General features: G+C 38.4%; 1 protein-coding gene across 4 annotated transcripts; it reads left to right on the top strand.

The window, feature by feature from the left end:
- Positions 1-859: 859 nt before the first annotated feature.
- LOC139474643 (F-box only protein 3-like) lies at positions 860-20,741 on the top strand. Of its 4 annotated transcripts, none has more exons than XM_071257738.1 (4): positions 860-925; positions 16,126-16,243; positions 18,006-18,087; positions 19,088-20,741. In XM_071257738.1, exons 2-4 carry the CDS (start codon positions 16,191-16,193, stop codon positions 19,271-19,273), a joined length of 321 nt encoding a protein of 106 aa, XP_071113839.1. In that variant the 5' UTR covers positions 860-925; positions 16,126-16,190; the 3' UTR covers positions 19,274-20,741. The 4 variants fall into 4 exon arrangements, with proteins under 4 accessions (XP_071113839.1, XP_071113838.1, XP_071113837.1 ...); XM_071257737.1 differs by lacking the exon at positions 860-925 and adding an exon at positions 14,904-15,196; XM_071257736.1 differs by lacking the exon at positions 860-925 and adding an exon at positions 15,219-15,529.
- The last annotated feature ends 1,152 nt before the right edge of the window (positions 20,742-21,893 follow it).

The raw sequence follows: 21,893 nt of genomic DNA, 5'->3' as shown, positions 1-21,893 counted from the left end.
GACATTTTGAGACATCTCCTAAGATCTAGAGTGGGTACCCGGGTAGGGTCGGGTAATAGGGGGTTGGGTACCCAGTAATAGTAATAGGTGATAGTAATATTTACAAAAAATGACTTTGGGACTTGAGAATACAAACAAAAATACACGCATCAGTTGCCAGAGGGATGTGAGGTATTGGGGCTTAGAAATCCCTTGAATAGTACACATGTAATTGTACCCCTTTTAACTCTGACATGTTAAGTATTCACTGTTTGATGTTTAATGACACACTTAGTTATATTCAAAATAATTAATATTATTATATTAATGTACATACCCTCCCACATATATAGTGTGAACATCATCGCCTATTGTACAATGTCATGAGTGTGTACTCCTAGACATTTTCCTCCTGTGTTACTGTGTATGAGAAGAAATATGTCCAACTCTTTTAACTCTTGAAAATAGCATAACACAAACATCCTTGGAACTTGAATTATTACACTTGTATCCCCACCAATGAGTGGCATAACATCTTTAAAATACATAAATTAGAGAATAACTGGGAGTAGTGCACTTTACCGGGCGCACTTTTTCAGATCCAATTAGCGCTGTGGGGGCTCGAACGTTAATTAGCCGACGCTCTACCACTGGACCACAGACGCTATCACATGTAATCAGTGCTCGTTTAACGGGTCATTAGAATCCCCATTGACATGCATGCGTAATTCAGTAAACTTCCTCTTTTCTTGAAACCACATCCGCAATTGTTTATGTCAACATGACCGACCAAAGGGATTCACCGGATTAACGCTTGAAAAGGTTAGAATTTATGGCTAACCCATGCCAAAGGCAAGCTAACCCTAATGACCGAAAAGGGGTTTTGGATCGTAAAGACGTGTAACTTTCCCTAAGACCGAAAACGGGTGTTGGATCATAAAGACGTGTAAGTATCCCTAAGACCGAGAACGGGTGTTGGATCGAAAAGATGTGTAAGTTTCCCTAAGACCGAGAACGGGTGTTTGATTGTAAAGAGGTGTAAGTTTCCCTAAAACCGAAAACGGGTGTTGGATCGTGAAGCGAGAGTCACCAGAGCGTGAGGCACGGTAACGGTATAACGAGACAGCAGTGGCACTATAGCGCGGTAATTGAGCGGATGGTAGAGCTCGGGCTGCGCCCGGTAAACTGCATAGATGCTTAAGGGAGAACACATAGTTGCATGCCACAGATATAATTCTCTATGGTGTTTATCGCAGTTCTGGTCGCTACACACGGAACAGACGCAAATAGGTATGAGCCATGGGATACAAAATATATGATAGCGACCAGAGCAACGGCTGTACATTGAAATCCATTTAACGGTTGAACAATACTACAGCCTTGGTGCAAATTCACCGACACACTACTCAGCTTTTTTCTTTGACTTTGCAACCAAACGTTTAACAAGTGGCTATGTGCGGTGCACTGATTTAAACATGATAAAACACGGGGAAATGGGTTAATTCAAAATATGGAATATAACTATTCCAAATATTTCCAGCGAAGATGAGCATCCAAACAATCAAAAGTGTGGTATATAGAATGTGGAATTCAGCCGTATAACATATAATCTGAGATGTCGTCGTTGTTCGTGAATAAGCATATTCAGAACATAGTTTATATCATGCTGTTATTTACGATGTCCGGAGTACAGTTCTTCTTTTGTATACACCGTGCAAAGCAGAAAATTAGTCCATGAGGAAAAAAGGAAATCGGATTACACATGAATGGTTTAATAATGTCAGCTTATGACCAAAAACGATCAGATGCATCAATTAACTACATAAAGACGATTTTAAAGTATGTCTTATAGTTGGAAAAGAATAGCATCAACATTTCACGCACATTTGTATGTTCGTTTCGGTAACTGCTCGGCTTGAAATTTCAAATAAAGCAACATGTCGATATACTTGCTATAAAATTAACCGTTTCCGTATACTTCCCCGCCTTCAGGGCGGGGAAGAATCAGAAAAAATGCGCGCACGTTATATCTATAGTCCGTTGCTCCATGTGGCGTGCCCATGTTTCTATAGTTCAAAATAAATAGAACCGCCAAGCCGCTTTAGTTTCCACATGCATCCAAGAACACAAATACGATGTTGATTAGTAATACAAGTTGCAATGTTTTCTATGCAGAACCGTTGAAGATACGAGCGTAAACGAAAATATATTGCTATAGTCCGTTTCTACTTGCGTTGTCCACCAGCAGTATGTACACTGTACATTACTGACGTTGATAACTGTTCATTCTTCAGCCTTGATTGACAACGGTATAAGAATATATACCGAAATGTCGCCTTTATAGAAAATAAAGAATTTGTTATCTCTAAATTTGAAATTAGTTAACACCCATTAATTATCTTCCTTATGTGCATTATTTCAAAATGTAATTCAAAGACTTTGCACTATATATTCACAGTTTATATCGGTCGAGAGCAGGATGCGGTCACACAGTCAATACACGACCTGGGAAACAAGTGCCAGTTTCCGCGCTATTAGCTGTAGACGTTTCTGCAGACGTTCACTAGTGGCGTTATGCAAGAAGTCTCTCTGACATACGTAAACCATAGCCATCAATAGAGAATCTCACCAGAGTGTCTTTTGATATCAAATATATCAACACGAGTTGATAAAAGTGGGAAAACTCCGAGGCTTGCGGGGGATTTTTTCCACTTTTATCAACGAGTGTTGATATATTTGATATCAAAAGACACGAGGGTGAGATTTAATTTATCATCCAACATCATTCTTCCAACTTTTTCAGTTTGTAGACAGTAATAAGCAGGGCCTAGATTTTCGAAACGATCTTAGCTAAGATAAATCTTAACAACTTACGTTCAAAGATAAGATATCTTAAGGTTAAGACAAGATAGATTTTCGAAACTATCGTAAACCTGCCGCAGATCGTTCAGACAGAGAACTCATTTGTGTTAGAGATTGAAATAGCGGGGTGTTTCCCAGTGACGTCACGGGGATTTCCCAGCTGCATATGCGTTCAGCATTTAACATGCGTGTTCAAGTCTGATGTTAAGTGATGTATACTGTTTATTTTTATGTTTATGTCAAAAGTCAAGTTTATATTAGTGTAAACACCAACATTATACGTGGAAACACTCAAAACAAAAATTGTTCAGGAAGCAGCGCACCCACAAGCAAGTTTATATGACAATCTAAGCTTGTTAAGTTTGTTTTGTTACTTATGTATCCAATATATTTCATGAATAAAGCAAGGACTTAAATACAATATCAAGCTATTAGTATTTAGATGATGAAATTATTTGTTTATCTATCTAGATCCATAATTATTTTCAAAATTTAAAAGTGACACTAATTTTCGTTCGCAAAGAGGGATAATTTAGGAATTGTCAAGTTATGTTGTCTCACGGAACACGCCACAAGTTAACGTGAACATACATATAATGTAGTAATGTTCTATCCTTTTAAATTAAGTAGAGCTAATAAACTGATTTGTCTGATTTCATTTAAATCTGGCTGAGGAGCGAAATACTTTGTAATGTGTCAAATCTATTCCAGAACGTAGTTCAATGATGTATGGCTTGTCTGACAGAATTGCTGAGGATCATTTACTAGTATTTGTCCGTTGACCCTATTCGTTACAACGATTTTATTGTCTGAATGGTCTCAAGGATATCTATATTTTTTTTAAACATAAAACGGGAAGATGTAGACTTAAATATTAAAAAGACCAAAATATTTTAAAACCGGCTTATTGAATGCAAAGATTATTGTGTTGAAAATGTGTATTTTATGTTGATCAGTAAATTTCATTCAATAAACTTTTTTTCTGCGAACATATATTTGAAAGTGAATTTTGGACAATGTGCAATCTATGCTACATTTTGACGAGAACCAGAACGAGCATGGGAACTCATTTTTTATTTTATTTGTCGATACAAAAATCTGTGCTTAACATTTGCTGTCAAAATTTCAGTAAATTGTTAAATTTATAAGGGAATACATCTATATGCCGTTAATCACCTGTTTTCAAAGAATGCAATTGTTCGACAGACAGTTTTCAATCACTTTTTATCAAATATTTGTCTTTCAAGAGGATATAGATAACGTAGGTATTGAATTTAAAACGAAACAAATTACAATTACTTTTGCAAGAAAAATATTAGATATTGTATACAAATATTTGATCACATGTATTTCCTTGTTAAGTCAACAAATACTACACTGTATAGTTAAAATTCAATTATTAAAACCACCCGTCCCACACGATTTTAGATGTAAAAAAATATGCGAAACCTTTATGGTTGTTTTTACATATGTAGATTGATATAATTTTATAAAATGCGAAAATAAAGACTAAAGCATTGACACAAATGCGACTCAATAATATAACAGCGGAACTCTGCGCTTTATGAAAACTGTACCATTGAGCAAGGTGTCCCGGGCGAATACAAAGGGAAACCACTCTCAACTAGAGTTTGAACTAAGATTAGCTCCCCCTAAATTATCAATAAGGTCACGGTCATTACTGTAGCCTGCCGACACCTTCCGTTTTTATCCTTCCCCAATTATCGAAAAGGTATGTTGTTTCACACTTCATCAGCATGGACTCGGATAGAAAAATAATGTAAGCTATCGACTCCACAGTTATGTGTATCGCTGTCGCGATTAAGAACATTTTTGACGTGAAATCCTTGATGCGTTCTTCGTGTTTTCGAAGTGTCAATTTGAATCACTCAGTTTTACAAAATGAAATGTCAATGTTTGAACGGAAAGCGGACTAGTTGTTTGGCACAATATCTATGGAAAAGTATGCCGCCATCTTGGATGAAGATAAAATAAACTTACGACAGGTATAGGGCGATCTTAGATTTACGACAAACTTAAGATATCTTAGGGCTACGATAGTTTCGAAAATAGGCTACGATAGCCTACGATTTCCTTACGATAACTTTACGATAATCTTAGGGCTAAGATCGTTTCGAAAATCTAGGCCCAGTGTCTTAAGTGTAGAAAGTACTGCTAACAGCTTCAGTAGCAGAGCCATTAGTGATGTCATTTGATTGTGACGTCATGGTATCAATGACGTCACAATGGTCTGCAAAGCATTGTGATGCAATTTCATTGCAGCGATATCTACAGTGTAGATATATAGAATACTAAACGAGCTCCCGTGTAATACCAATTTTATGAAACGAGTGAATAGTTGTGGTATCTGACGAGCGAAAGCGAGTCAGATACCATATCTATTCACGAGTTTCATAAAATTGGTTTTACACGGGAGCGAGTTTAGTATTTTATTTATTACTGGCCTTTTATAACGTTTTTAGAATTATACTGTTGAGCGTGAATAGGCTGACACATACACGATCCACGGCATAATCCAACTGAGTTTAACACAGTAATACTTCAAATACGTCAAAAGTTGAAACGTATGAATTTAATACCACCCAACGGTCCACCTTTAGAATTCAGGCGTCCGTTCCACAAAATTATCGTAGCGTTAAGGTTATCGCAGCTCATATACTTAACCAACGACTGTCATTGCGCTACCGTACGATCGCCTTGTGGAACGGGGCCTTGCACCACAAAGTTTACAATCACGTCACAATACCCAATGACGTAATTTTTGGAATTTTGTTGCAAGATCCTACGGCGAAACAATGCCATGTGAAGTCAACCTAGCAACAAGGTTGCTTGGGTCATCGAGTGTGCATAAGCTCCTTTCAGTGATCTATCATCTCCACACGCAATGTCGTTGAATAAGCCAAGGGATGTTGAGAGCTTTCAATATTTGTTCGTGAAACGTGTTCCGAGAGTACATAAGCACGCGTTTTGGTATTACACAATGTGTAATACAGCTGTATGTTTATTAAACGGGTGATCTCTTCACGGGCAAGTAATAAATCGCTTGATCTCACCCAAGCGATATCTCTTGTGGGAGCCAGTTTTGGATGATAAAACACAGTTGCAGTTCACCAGGAATCCGGGCACGATATCACATCACAGACATCATGGGCATGGGCGGATACAGCTTTACAGATCTATTTATTGTCTTTGGTGGTAATTTATACAGAAATAAAGATTTTTTTCGAAATAAGGAAGGGGGGGGGGGGCTCGATTGAAACTATACTTTCTGTATCTGCACATGTATAGATATTATGCCACGTTTGGAAGACGAGTACAACGCAAACTGTATACACAGATGATAATTTCATATCTGTATGTTTAAAAATATATCACTTTCTTAATCCAATCACGAAACAATACAAAGAAGCATCTCCCTGGTATTACCTTGCAATATAATTCTAAAAATGTATGGCAATTTGGAGCAGACGACAGTTTTCCATTTCCAACCAATCCGACCTAAACACTTCATTGTGCGGGCAGAATCAACTAGTGGCTTCTGAATGTTTTTCTTCATTTGAACAGGGTACAAGCGTCAGTATAATTTATTAAATTGTTTATTTAATTATCCCACAAGGGTATAGCAATGACAGTTTGTTTACAACACTTTTGAGATAGAAAGATCCTGAATTCAAAGTATGTGACCCTCCAGTCACATCGTTTACCCCTAATGAAGAACTGTCCATTTGAATAGATGTTTTCATTATATTTACACAAAACAATGACGATATATTTGACCTAGGGTTACAGGTCTTTCACCACGATCACACATATCAGCGATAAAGTGTAAACTGTTGACATAAAGTAAATTCCAGAAACAGCTATTTAACCAACAATCTTTAACCAACCAGATTGCTACACAATATTAAAGCTCCACCTTTTTCTGTGATTGACTCTTTTCCAAATACACCAACAACCAATACAAAATGTAGAATAATGCCTTATATGGCTTGAGATAAAAAGATGCTGATATTGAACTTGAACTACAGGGGAAAACTGTACAACCGGAAGTGTGAACATATTACTTTTGGACCGTTTACTGGAGCCAGGCTGTATCATGTCTTGGTAATTACTTGTAATTTGAGGTGGACCTTTGATGAATTCATATGTGAAAAAGTAAGGGCTTCTTTTACTCTAACTTCTAATTAAATAAGATATTTCTAATGACACCACTTTCTTGTTGATCAGTGGTGTTTCAGCCTGGTATCAAATTACATTCTCCATAGACGCTGTAGAACCAGAAGGAGGCTGGATTCCCCTGCTATAAGCAGGCATGACTACTGAAAGTGTTAGCTGTCAATACAGGACCTGGGCAACAAATCAGTTTACATCGCTTGGCTCAATTTCCGTGCTATGGTGCCTGGACGTCAATCAGCCTGCATACCGCTCAGTGCCGCACTGTGCTGACGTCGCGGTTTCAAAAACGTATACATTGTATCAAAAGTGTTACAACGTCTTAATTCGTCCCACAGTGTAACCAAATTGTATAACATGCAACTCGCGTTGATTGATTGTCTTTCTAAAGTCACCAAATCCAAAAGATACAAGTAGAGATTGCTGCAGAGCATCAATAGCTCCCCGCCATTTAATGTTATGTGCAGAGGAAGGAAGTGTAAGCTATGGGAGGAGAGAATTTGTGTTAAGTTCAAATTGGTTGTTATTAATGTACTTATCTTTGGAAAGCACAATAAAAGAAACAGTGTCTTTAATTGGTCAGCACAAAGAAAACCTAGGCAAGAAAACTGGGCCTGTCAGGCAAAACTTGATATATACCCACTATTTGTACCAATAAAAAAAAATCCTATATAGCAAATATCAATGTTTCTGGTCAAAATGTTGGTTGGTTTAAATAAAGCACACTTTTAAAATAGTAAACACAAAAATGTAATGAATCCACTCTAAATATACTTCAGTTCAAATGTAAAAATTCACGCAATCATTAATGGATTCCCATTTATCTAGCAGCAAGTTAGGAACATACAGTTTGGTCACGTTATCTATAAATATTGAGAATTATCATACATGTTGTAAAATCAAAGGCCATAGGTAACTTTTCTCAAAACTTCGTTTAAGTAATCACAAACTAAAAATTGAAAAAATTGTAGATATACAAAAACACCAACCCCATTTGAACAACGTCTCTGTGAAACATGTGATGTCTCAGAAGATGAACAACATTACGCACTGTCTTACATAATACAACCAAGAAAGAGAATCACAAATAATCCCCAATCATGATAAAGAATTTGGTACAATCTGTTAAAAGGAGCAGATTCTTAATAAGTTTACCAACAGTTATCCAGAAACAACTTCCAAGATCTGTTAACATATCAACAATTAAAAACAAATTCCTTGTACATGTATGTACAACATTACCATAGTTTTGCTCAATTCTCATATTGTTTCCATATCATTATAATACACTTGTTTTAGAAATTAAATTGTACCTCTTTTGAATGTTGAATGTTCCTGTGTTTTTTAATTGTCGTTTATTGTGCATGTATTTTGTAGTTTGTGATTGTGTAATATTGACACTGTTTCTTCATGGAATGTTCCGCAATACATATCTCATCTAAAACATCTTTGTTGTATAATAGTTTCTTACAGTTGTTTACGGGGGCATGGTTGGCCCAGTCGCCGAAGGCGCTGCAATTCGCTATGCAGAGTTGTGTCCCTCGGGCACGCCAGAAACCTATGACAGTGTATTTGAATCTCGGTTCGCCCCGATTTTGTTGTCAGCACAAAACCCTTGCTCGTTGGTTTCACCAAAGTGGTGAACGTCTAAGACCTGCATCACTTCAGACTTTCCTCCCACTTCAAGCTGACACGGAATACTATTCAAGACGGCGTTAAACCCAACTACCTCACTCACTCTTGTGTATGGTTCCGTTTGGTTAACTGGGTTTGTGTTGTGATTGCTTCCGGCTTAGATTGGAAATTTGTTTAGAAGAATGTTACTATGTTCAACCCAAATATCGTGAAGATATCATGCAACCGTATTATCTTTTTGGAAAATAATTGCAAACTACAGACTAACCTGTTGATTTCCTATGTATCCAGAAGCAAAGAACATATACGGGTGTATGATCTCTGCTGGAAGTTAATTTCTTTTTGTCAAAGCAATAAACCATGCAGAAACGTAAACCGCCGCATGAAACGGTATGTACCATACATTACATACAGTGAAGTATTTAAAACAATGTTGTGCTCAACTATGCACAGCAAGCGCCATACATGTGATTATGAAGACAACTAATAAAAAAATTCTCATATCAAACCCGTTGTTTTACATGTTTTACAAGTCATACTTTATAGAAGCCTGTTATTTAATCGTGTTGAACAATATGTTGCAATAGCAGTGTGAAAATTGAGTGCGCGTGACAGGCTTGGCCTAAATTCTTTCCGGGATCGTTTCTCGATAGCTGCCTGAATAACATACGATACATTGCAAAGCTAGTGCGCAATTGAGCTGTTCGGGTAAGGGAGATAATCACTCACACTCAGTGATACAGCTTGAATAAGATACGATATACAGCAATGCAAGGTCGAAGCGTGAATTTATCACTTCTATACTACGCCTATAGCTAAAGGAGATAACCTCTCCCTTATAAGCACTGCCTAGCCATCGATAAAAGTACTGGTTTTATAAGTTTTCTACTTTTCTACATTAATCCTAATATGAAAGCAACCGAAAATGGCAAGCAAGTCGAGCAAGCGCCCTTGTTTGAAATCTGAAAATCCAATAATTCATATCATTGGCAAGTACATGTCCTAACAGTGATAGACATATATGACATTTATGTTGAAGTACACATTCACTGAGAATTTTCCGTGAGTTATAGTTACCGATAAAACATCCCGATGAAAATGTGCGTGTTTTTGACGTCAAAACAAAATTGACGGAAATAGTCGTGATTAATTCATACGCAGACTGTTTCAAAGATTATGTCACAATACGAATGACAGTTTGGAATGAATATCTTGAAGAAATCCCGGTAACGTCCATGTATGTTTCAGTGACCGTGCTCTTTTATTAGTGATAAAAACAACTTCGGGTTAATTGATATCGTACATTTTCAAAAGACAAAATGTGAAAGATCGCTAAACAGCTTTAACAATATTCAAATTGACATCGCTCAATTTCGGGCATCATTATTATTTGTTAATGATTAACAAGATTATACTAACGTAATACCACCCAAGAGTAAGTAAATGTAGATTCAATCAAAATTGTCGAAACGTTTTCATGGGCAGCAAATCTATTCAACAAACCTATTTTCGATCACTCGCAACTCGGGCGCCATATGTCATTGCTTCGTTGTGCAATCACACAGACCGCTTATTGATACTTAGGGTGTCATGACGTCTTGTTAATGGTTTAAATCTAACTTATATATAAAGATTGAAACGAAATGTAATTGGACAATTTTAATATTTACTCAAGAATTAAGAGTAGAGTAGGCTAGATCTATATAAACGATAACTTGCACAGTACAGGTGAAAGAAGGCAATATTATTGTTTTACGGTACAATTATAAATAATATCTAGATTAAGTGAAAGAGAAAATTACGAAAATATTAATTACTTCGATTAAAGTAGTGTTCAATGTATATAGATCTACAGTTCATGTGCTCAAAACTCTGAACAAATTTGTTTCACTATGACAGACCACCAGAAAACATACATCCTCGTCTCAGCTAGTATTTCGCACTTGGCTGCCTTACTTAGACCTTTGCTCAAAATATACTTGTATGGCCAGTCCATGAAATACCACTTTTTCTTTCATATTGATTTATAAATACGACTTTAGAAGTGTATTTACACCTAGCTAGGTATGTGCATGTACATCTGAGGACATACGTGATAGTTTATTTCCAGTAGTTTCCCATTCCATCCCAACCTACTGAAGGAAAAATTTGAAATAATTAATGATCGTAGGTCAATGAAGGTAAAGGAATTATTTGTCATAAAAGGAAAAATATATTCTTGGTATAGAACATCGAAAATTTAACCAGCAAAATCTTTAATATAAATGTTTTTCAGTTATTATGTCTTTCCCTTTTTTCTTAATTTTGGCCTAGCTAAGCTACAGCTTTGAGGGAAGATATACAAATTAAAATGGTGAAAAGGAACCACAAAAATGCTTTGATTTTGCTCTTAGACAAATATTTATTTAAAAAAAAAATCTATTTCATACTAAGGATACTCAACAAAGTAATTACTACTATGTCACTGATCGAGGTATGGTAATTTAGATAATGCAGAGTGAAAAAAGACATAAATAAAACTATATAAAACATCAAAACGAAATCACATTTACACTGCAAACATTTTGTCTTTCAGAAATCGATTATCTATATATTGTGAGTAGATCTAATTACTTTTTCTGTTGACGTTATAGATTGAACCATTCGAGATTCTAACAGATGAAGCTGAAATATTGAAAATCTAGGTTGTTTAAGATTGGATCCATTTTGACAGCTTTCTCACTGTAAAAAATACATTCCCTTACTCAACTAAATGCACATTATTTTTTGGGAATATCAAGCCTTCAAACAGATATGAAAAGCACATGTCAACATACCAAAATTAGAAAACTTCGCCAAATATTCTAACACTGTTAGTCAAATAACAAGCGCTCTGATTCACTCGTCGGTCGCCGTAGACATTTTCCAATCGTGATGTTCTATAGATATGCTTTCTAGTTCAGTCAAAGAGAATATTGTTATTTGGAAAATGAAACCACGAATTCACAGCGGCGGGAAATCACCGACCGTCTATAAGCCTATTCGAACAAGTGCAAAAGTGAGCGTTGCTCACTAATACCCCCGACCCGCCTAGTGTGTCAGTAGTTACAAATTAAATAGCTAGGATAGGGTTAGGGTTTGAAAAATTCATTAAAAAATGGAAAATTCATAAAAACATTTTTTTTTCTTTTCACTGCACCCCTCCATATGACACAGATTATATGTACTAAGTTTGAGATGAATCCACTGAATAGTTTAAGAGAAATCGCGCGGACATTTTGTCGGGGGTATAAAAAGTAGCAGTTATTTGTCTGAACGGGCGAGCATGTAGGACAACCGGTGGACAAGAAATCGCGGCACAGATATGATGCGAACGCCCTGTCGATCACTTCGGGCTTGGCCATTCAATGTTTAGGTTTTGATCATGAACTTCCTGCCCATAAATATACACTCTACCACCTTAATATTAACGATTATAGCTATCTTTCCATATCTTTGATATGAATATTTTCTGTAAATCAGCATCATAAACAAAAAGACAATCTGCACTGTCGTTTAGTCTCTAGCGCCGTGCCAAATCGCCATGACACACAGTCGATAAACATATGCAATACTTGAACAAAAAACTTCCGTGGCCGACTAAACGTTAGTTCTCTTACGCCAATAACTGTACAGTGGGGACAAGTAAATAGTTGAAATTTCAAGATATTAAGTTGAAATTTCAAGATACTAAGTTGAAATTTCAAGATACTAAGTTGAAGTTTCAACTATTATCTTGAAATTTCAACTGAATATCTTGAAATTTCAACTTCTGTATCTTGACATTTTAAGATAGTATCTGGAAATTTCAAGATACTAAGTTGATCGTAAAGGAGTGCACATCAATTTATTTATGTGAATAAGTACACAGTTGTGAGAAACATGTTTTTCTGACCACGCTGGTCATATTATTTCTTATGAACAAGGATTTTGTCTGAAAATATTTACGTGTATGTGACATGGGTGCATAATCAAAATTCGCCGTCATTCGCTTGGTGTTCAAACATGACAGAGAAAGGCCGAGAAGCCACTTTACTAATCTCTCCATATTTCGCAAATCATATTTTCTCAATCAATATAGCACAATCAGTAGCAATGTATAAAGTATGAGTTGCACGATGTTAAAGCTAAGATGATTGGGGTGATGACGGTTATAATTTTAACTTTGTGCACACAGTGTTTGATATCTAAATTCACGGTTTAAAAAGGGCACTTTCTCGGGACCATAGATCTATATGGTCCCTTGGCACTATGCGGATGTGAAAAGTCCCATGGCAGTGAGTGAGTGAGTGAGTTGGGTTTAACGCCGCTTTTCACATTATTCCAGTTATATCACGGCGTGTCAGCTTAATGTGGGAGGAAAGCCCGAAGTGATACAGGTCCCAGACGTTTACCACTTCGGTGAAACCCACGAGCACGGGTATGGTGCGGACAAACCTAGAAACATAATCGGGGCGAACCGGGATTCCACAATCATAGGTTTCTGGCGTGCCCAAGGGACGCAACTCTGCACAGCGAATCGCGGCGCCTTAGACGACTGGGCCACCCGTGCCCCCTGGTCCTATGGCACCAAGAGGGTTAAGAGTATGTGGGTAAGGATGAAAGGATAACGTGATAATTACCGATGGTGGAGTTCTCCTTGGCTGGCTATCAGGCGATGCTCTGTGCTGGCTTGGGAGGTGTCGCTAGCTTTGAGTACAAACTGCAACTGTGTCAAATGTAGTATGAACGTCTGAAGTATAAGAATGCCACTACGTGAACGAACATGATGTAATCACTGGCAGGATGCCAAGTATTGGGTTAGCCAATGAGCTCATGAAGTGGTTAACAGGCCATACTAAGCTGCAGAATCGACAAATTGCAGCTACAGTGGCTTTACATTTTGAACACGCCCACATGCCCGATCACAGCGCAGAACGCATAGTTCGGACAAACTTGATTCCGTAGGTGATGCCGGCGTCAAGTCAGAAGGGGTCCAGGGGAAGTCACAAAGATTAATACATGTGGAGGCTCACACGCAATTGATGACATATTTCTTGTAAACATGTTCACATACTTGACCAGTTGCCAATGAATCTGATCCTTCAATAGTATAAGATATATAATTCCTGGAATGTTGAGAATGCAGAGGTAAAATGGCTTCAGTTTGAGCAACGTACGTAGCTCAATTCATGATTTTACTTTTGATAAAAAGATTGGCATAAAGTTTGCGGTACAATCGAGTCGTTATTCGTTTTTCACAGAACAGATTGCAAACTGGCATTATGTATCAACACCATACGTTATATGTTTGTTTTTGTTTAGATGCATGTGAAATTGAGCTGTGTTCAGCAGCCGCTAGTAGCTAGACTACTTTGCAAAAGACATTGCATCATCATTAAAGGTTCAACGTTTCATGGTTGCATGTGAAAACTTGCGTCGTTTGGATTCATATTGAATTAATTAATGAAACACTTTATAAAACACCATATATCTCAGAAGGTGTTGGCCCAAAAGTTTCCAGACTTGGCATATGGCATAAAAATAAGGTGCTGATCATTTTACACAGTTGTTCCAAGGTGCGAAATCCAACCGTTTGTCTACCATACCAAACGAAACTTGTGAGTTTCACACCTATGGTAACTATAGACAGACAGACAGACAGACAGACAGATAGTGCTTTTCGACACAGTCGTAATATATATGTCTGGGGATACAAGTTCCTCCAAACACGGAGAATCAGAAAAAATATATTGAAAATACATATGTTTCGTGTTATATTTTTTTCAAGTGAATCACTGCAGTTATTGAAAATGTGACTCGGCCAGCTGTTGACAAGCCTTCGAAAAGGCGGCATTTTACCGATTTTAGCAGCAAAATGTATGTGAGTATATCGGCAGTGAAAGAATCAGCAATACTTACCAGCTGTGACCAAACACTGCGTTCTTGGACCTAATGCAGTACCGCCGAGTAATCTCATGTACGGGTTTGTACAAAGAATTGTTTGGTCTTTATTGAAATAAACTTGAAAATATAGAGATAAGGACCAGTATGGTAAGCTAGACACTCTATATACCTTCCAACTAGTGCTTTAACCTTCAAAGATCTAAGTCACAAACACATATATATGTGTGTGTGTGTGTGTGGCGGTAGGAGAAAGCGACGTAACGAGATATTCTTAGTGGTATGCACAGAACATGTGTTTATAGAATTATCTCCCATAGTAGTGAAAAAACGATTTGTTGTGATGAGAGCACATGGTTGAGAATTGGGGAAAACTGCGATGTTCGATGTAAATGAAGAGGAACCATGGTGTTCACGGAGTCTACGATGTGTATTTGAGTAACTATATGTGTTGTGTGATGTGCGATGGCTCCCGTATTTGACATGCATCTGAATAAATCCTCGAACTTTGAATTTTGTGTTTACTGAGAGTTGTACGTGCGAATGCGTCCCTGGCCGGGTACCGCTCAAGTGAACACCAAACCCTCTGTGTGCAACTCGTAGATAACTGGAACTTTTGATGTGTGTGAGTATATTATCACATGATGAACGATAAGCAGGAAGATGTAATGGGAAAATATTTTGTGACAAGTGGTTTGTCGAGAAGCTCTCGTGTGTCTGCAAGGTCACGTGACTCGAGAATGTATCCCAAAGCGAGAGCCGTAGAGTATCGTGTGCAGTTAGAATATAGTGACAAGGAAGAGAGAAGACAAGGAAGAGAGAAAACGTTGTGAACTGTTGAAGCTTGAATTACGGAAGAAATATGACAAGGAACAAGCAAAGGCGCAGGAACTTGAGAAAGGGATACACCAAACTCGCCTAAAATCCGACTCGCCCATATTGTTGTGAGCGAACTATGGTCGGTTTTTGTATTTTAGAATAAGTATGTAACTATCAGAAATACATAGTAATGCATTTTATACACATAATGTACCTAAATGTTAGTGTTGTAGTCTCGGTCCCAATAGCGTAACCGACTGGGCTCTGACTCACTGACTCAACATGAAGTGCAAATGTAAATATGACAGAAGACAAATTCTATGGATGATACGTTGTTTTATTAATATTATTTCCATACTTGTGTATGAATATACTAGTAATTGTGATCATTATGTCTAACCTAAGTTTTATTTGCCAAACGAATACCAAAATATTATATATATATTTCAGGCAAGTCAGGTCAGATTTTTTTAGGCAAGTCGGGTGCAACACTTGAGAAATTTGAACTGGGTGACATTGCTTTATGGTGCTAGTCCTGATAAAGTGACTGATTATTGTGAATAAACTGAACTTAAAACCGGTGAACATTCAAGATGAAAACAAGAAAGAACTTGTGGAAAACTATATTTGAAATATAGGGACTCGATTATACTTTAATCCCAGTTTATCTGCCCAGTCACATTAAAAATTCTATCAGCAAAGATGATCCTCTGATGCTGCTTTCTGAATTTTCAGCTCCAGCCACTGAGGAACAGTTACGAGAGGCAGAGAATAAACTGGGCTGCCGTTTCCCCGATGATATGAGGTGTTCCCTGAAGATTTATAATGGACAGAAACAAGGGGCTGGGCCAGGGTAAGTGGCTTCTTGTACAAGCTGCTCAGGATATTTTCAAGCTATGGGAAACATTAAGAGCTCCTTTTATATGTTTACATGAATGACATCTGACATGTTTTCTTTCTGTCACTTGCAAAATGTGGCAAAATCTAGTATAGGAGTATGCCTCAAAGAATATATAAACTTTTGAGGCAAATGGGTCTATGTCTTTACCAACATCTAAAAAATTTAAGCTTAAGCCAAGCATTTGTTCATTTTCAGATATTAGAGAAAATTCTTACTGCAAACTTCTAGAATTGGCAGTTTTTGCCATACGTTTTGGTGTTTTGGTTGCCTAATTCTTGAACAATTCAGATTTAGTTGGTCCAGAAAGGGTCCTTTTCATACTGTTTAGTTTAAAGAAATCAATGATTTTAGTGTAAAATATAAACATCCTAACAAAGAAATGTTTGTACATGTTATAAGAAGGCTGTCATGTTTAAATATCCACATGTCATTACACATTAACATAAGTGTGTCACCAATGTCTTGGCAATATCACTGGAGCAGGCAAACCATTGGCTAGTATGTGAGCATATCACAATCCACAGTCAGTGTTCCACCAGTCCCCATCCACGACCTAATCGCAGTCCACAGTCAGTGTTCCACCAGTCCTCATCCATGACCCAATCGCAGTCCACAGTCAGTGTTCCACCAGTCCCCATCCACAACCTAATCGCAGTCTACAGTCAGTGTTCCACCAGTCCTCATCCATGACCCAATCGCAGTCCACAGTCAGTGTTCCACCAGTCCCCATCCAAGACCCAATCGCAGTCCACAGTCAGTGTTCCACCAATTCCCATCCACGACCTAATCACAGTCCACAGTCAGTGTTCCATCAGTCCCCATCCAAGACCCAATCGCAGTCCACAGTCAGTGTTCCACCAGATCCCCATCCATGACCTAATCGCAGTCCACAGTCAGTGTTCCACCAGCCCCCATCCAAGACCTAATCGCAATCAACAGTCAGTGTTCCACCAGCCCCCATCCAAGACCTAATCACTTTCAACAAACGGGGTTGTACCGGTCCCCATCCACGACCTAATCATGGTCCACAGTCAGTGTTCCATCAGTCCCCATCCAAGACCTAATCACTTTCAACACACAGGGTTCAACCAGATCCTCATCCACGACCTAATCGCAATCCACAGTCAGTGTTCCACCAGTCCCCATCCACGACCTAATCGCAGTCCACAGTCAGTGTTCCACCAGTCCCCATCCACGACCTAATCACAGTCCACAGTCAGTGTTCCACCAGTCCCCATCCACGACCTAATCGTAGTCCACAGTCAGTGTTCCACCAGTCCTCATCCATGACCCAATCGCAGTCCACACTCAGTGTTCCACCAGTCCCCATCCACGACCTAATCATGGTCCAAAGTCAGTGTTCTACCAGTCCCCATCCAAGACCCAATCGCAGTCCACAGCCAGTGTTCCACCAGTCCCCATCCACGACCTAATCGCAGTCCACAGTCAGTGTTCCACCAGTCCCCATCCATGACCTAATCGCAGTCCACAGTCAGTGTTCAACCAGTCCCCCCCCATCCACGACCTAATCGCAGTCCACAGTCAGTGTTCCACCAGTCCCTATCCACGACCTAGTCGCAGTCCACAGTCAGTGTTCAACCAGTCCCCCCCATCCACGACCTAATCGCAGTCCACAGTCAGTGTTCCACCAGTCCCTATCCACGACCTAGTCGCAGTCCACAGTCAGTGTTCCACCAATACTTGTGTTTTTCAGGTTGCTTGGCTGTATTGCAATATCAACTCACTTCAGATCAGAAAAACTCTTCGATTGCAAAACTATTGCTGAGAATTTCTCTGTAAGTTTCCATTCGTACATATTGATTCTTAGGTGAAGCAGTTTGAAATAGTCTCATTGGTCCACATGCACGAAGCAATCTTAGCACTTTGATGATGATAACCATGATAACTCCCATACTCAAACATAAAGACGAGGGCAGTTGTAGTGCTAAGATTGTTTTGGGCAGGTGGGCCATCATTAGATCCATTTACAACATACAATATTTACACTTGTGGTTTAATGTTTCAAAGGGAAGAAAATGTATGTTAGATTACAGTTCATTAAAGCCAGAGATATGTATGTTTCTTGTTTTATGGACAAACGTATCACAGAGGTGAAAACAATGTGTCTTTTAAAGATATCATTTGGTTGTATTTATATTAACACCTTCATTTATATTTTGAAGGAAATTAGCTCCATTTAACCCTGAAAACATTTTTTTGATTTTGCATTCTGCTGCTTGGCATACTGACCAAGATTTGGTCTGCCCTATATAGAAACATGAAGTTGATTTAGTCTGCGCTATATAGAAACACACCACAAGGCCACCATGCTGTCACGGGTGATGGAGAAATATATTGAAACATTATGAATGTCGGTAAGTTCATTGTCAACTGATCTCGATGTATATATGGCGTGACATACCCTGTGTTCAAACCATAGGCCATAGGCTCACACACACCGTACATCACACCATGTGCCCTGAGGGATCGGTTACCTTACCAATGATCATTTGTACAGGCCCAGAATATATGTCCTCAGTTTCACTCAGTTAACAAAACTCATCACAGACCGAGTAATGACCAAGTTACTTCCCTTTACCCAGTGCATTCGGATAGACATCGGTTCATTTCTGAAACTCAATGAAATAAGTAAGTTACCTAACATGTGTACTGATTGATTTCTCAGCGGGTTACATGAAATTCATACCAACATCGAAAATATTTTCCAGCTCCTTAATCAGTCAGAAGATAGTATTTTAATGTAAGATAAGACGTGTCACCAATGCTTCTTGACAGGTTACGGACGATGCCCCCCTCCCCGGGTGCACGCCCATCACCTACTGCTGCATGACACAGCGCTGCCAGCTGATGAGCTTCAGGGACGAGTTTGGCATTCCCAATGGCCAGATATTCTTCCCCTGTGCAGATGAAGATTCGAAAGACGATGATCTGGATGCCTTCATATGTGGTTTGTTTGAATAAATGTAGATTGTAGTTTTTGACCCAGTGAATAAATTGACTAATGTCAGTCAATGTTAAAGGATGTGAGTCATGATGGGCAGAGTGCCTTGAATGCTGTGTTGGAGTGGGCCCTCTTCTTCAAAGATTTACCGTATTCGACATAATAAGCGGCCATGGCACTCTCAATATTAGAAATAGGGGGCTCTTCTTATTAGAATATCATTTTGGTGAAAAACCACAGTTGAAAGATCGTAAATTTCGTGGTTTATGCTGTCAGCCTGAAATGTTTATATACGGCAGATGCGTTTTTCCAGAATTTAATTGCCCATAATTATGGATGCACATAACACACATATTATACACGAATAGATAAGTCTTTTGTACATTGATCAATCGGAAGGGGTGCTGATTGGAATTGTTCACCAGCCAATATATTAACAAATATCGCCATGGGTGCTTATTAGAGCGGGGGGCTTATTACGTCGAATATAGTAGTTGTTTTTCTTGCTCTGCCAATGAATCTATCCTTAATGTTGAAAAATTAATAAAAAATCTGTTTGACTGTAAATGATTTCATTTTGGACATATGTTTATGTAATTTAGTTTTCCTCCAACATCAAGCTTACACACCATGATATACCGTATTTTCTTGAGTATAGTGCACACTTTTTTTCCAAATATACACAGCTGTGTAGAAGGGGGTGGGCATTATACACGCCATAATGAGTTTTGATGTTTTAACTGAATGACTGTTCAAACTGGCGTTAAACTCGCCCACTAAACAATGCTTAACTCAGCTGTCTCTATTTTTCTTTTGAGTAAAAGATCCCTTGAACATTTGTTCTCAACATAAGATTTTGATAATGTTTTCTTTGTATTACTTTGTCTTTGTTATTTTATGACCTGCACCAACTCTGGTTTAGAATATGTCGCAAGGCACTTTGTTTGTGACCAGGGGTGACTATATGGATCAGGTGGACATGCTCGAGGACTTAGTGGATTACGTGTTATCTTACCCTGATTATGTTGAACACTGCTAATTACATCAGTCACTGGATTGTCTGGTACAGACGATGATGTAAAGGCTGTATGTATATAGCCTGGGATATTGCTGTGTGCAGAGTTAAGTAACAAGCAAGCAATACTCCATGATCAGCCCGACAGTATATATACACTACTGCCTAAAAGTTCATTCCCCTAACACATGTTGAGAACGTGTGTAACACGCATGTGACACGGGTGCTCAACGGGTTGCACACAGGGTGCCCCCCCCGTTGGACACGGGTGTGCAACAGGTGTGCAGCGCATGTGCAACCCATTGCACATGCGTGTAACACGGGACCGGGTTCCAGTTGAAGTTGACAAATTTATCAAATGAATAGTGAGATAAAACAAAACAGTGAGATGTGAAATTTGCGTGAATGAGCGGCCATTGAGCTGTGTTCACCAGACCGTAAATACAAGGTCGGCCCGTCTTAATTAGTGTTCGGTTGTTAGACTTTTGTGGCATGAACCATTCCACTAGGGTCCAGTCTAGCCATTGTGGCTAGCCGACAGTAGAACAGTAGTGAATTTAGATGCGAGTTTATTGCTAGGGGAACCCCCGTGTTGACACGATTGTCGCGGGTTGGTAAATGTTCGCCATTAATAAAATGATTGTTTGTGGTTTGCGAACACATTCATTTGCCCACACGAGTCATTCCACTTGATTGCAAATATAACGTTTTTCGTTCGCCAAATTTATGCTTTAGACAGTACAATTATGATATAGCCGTCACCACTACTAATGTCTCATTATTTCACGTAGGAATATGTCCCTTTTCCCCACACCCCACTTTCTGTTTTGTATTTTGAAAGAATAAATAAAAGAAGGTTTTGTGTGGGACACTTTTATACTAATTATAAGAGGATGTTGTAAATGAATATGAACATCCATGCTGTCTGACTGTTGATAGAATTTGAGATCTTCACAATCACCGGATGTGACCATATAGACAGAATCTCGTTAGGGTTTGTGATTTTTACATTTGCCCAATGACCATAGTGAGTATTGCTGGGGATACCAAACGTAACAGTTTATTATTAGAGGTTGTGAGTACCTATACCACATAGATAGGATATCTTTAGGATTTTAATCCTTCTTTGAGAGGCATTTAGAAGTTGGAGTACTACGTTAGGATAAGATTTATGGGTGACTTTAATCCTTTCTTTCTCTGTGGGTAATCCTTTCACGTTGATTGGAGGAAGTCACGCAACCAGGTCATGACAGGTCGTGAGTTTACTCACTAACTACTGTGAGCGTTTTAATCTTCTGCAGTTTGCTGGCAAAGTGGGGATAAACCTCAGTGTCAAAGGCAAACAAACTTTGTTCGAATCCTTGTTTATATGTGACATCTCCCAAATGGGGACATTTTCATAAACTTGGCAAGTGATGATGAATTTTAATAATAATATTATTATAGTTTATGAAATTGTTACTAAAACTTTAATAAAATTGTGCTTCACTCTCACGAAAAATATATTGTCTGTGAGTAAATTTATATGTCATGTTACATCGCATTTTTCAGTGATATTGGGACTACATGAAACATGGCTGGTTTAACATTTCTGATACAGGTGCTTGACTGACTGAGTAGTTCAT

Source organism: Haliotis cracherodii, unplaced genomic scaffold (assembly GCF_022045235.1).
Source record: "Haliotis cracherodii isolate W230 unplaced genomic scaffold, xgHalCrac1.p SCAF_3, whole genome shotgun sequence".
Lineage (NCBI taxonomy): Eukaryota > Metazoa > Mollusca > Gastropoda > Lepetellida > Haliotidae > Haliotis > Haliotis cracherodii.
The sequence above is the reverse complement of the archived record's forward strand: the minus strand, read 5'-3'. Positions and strand labels throughout refer to the sequence as shown.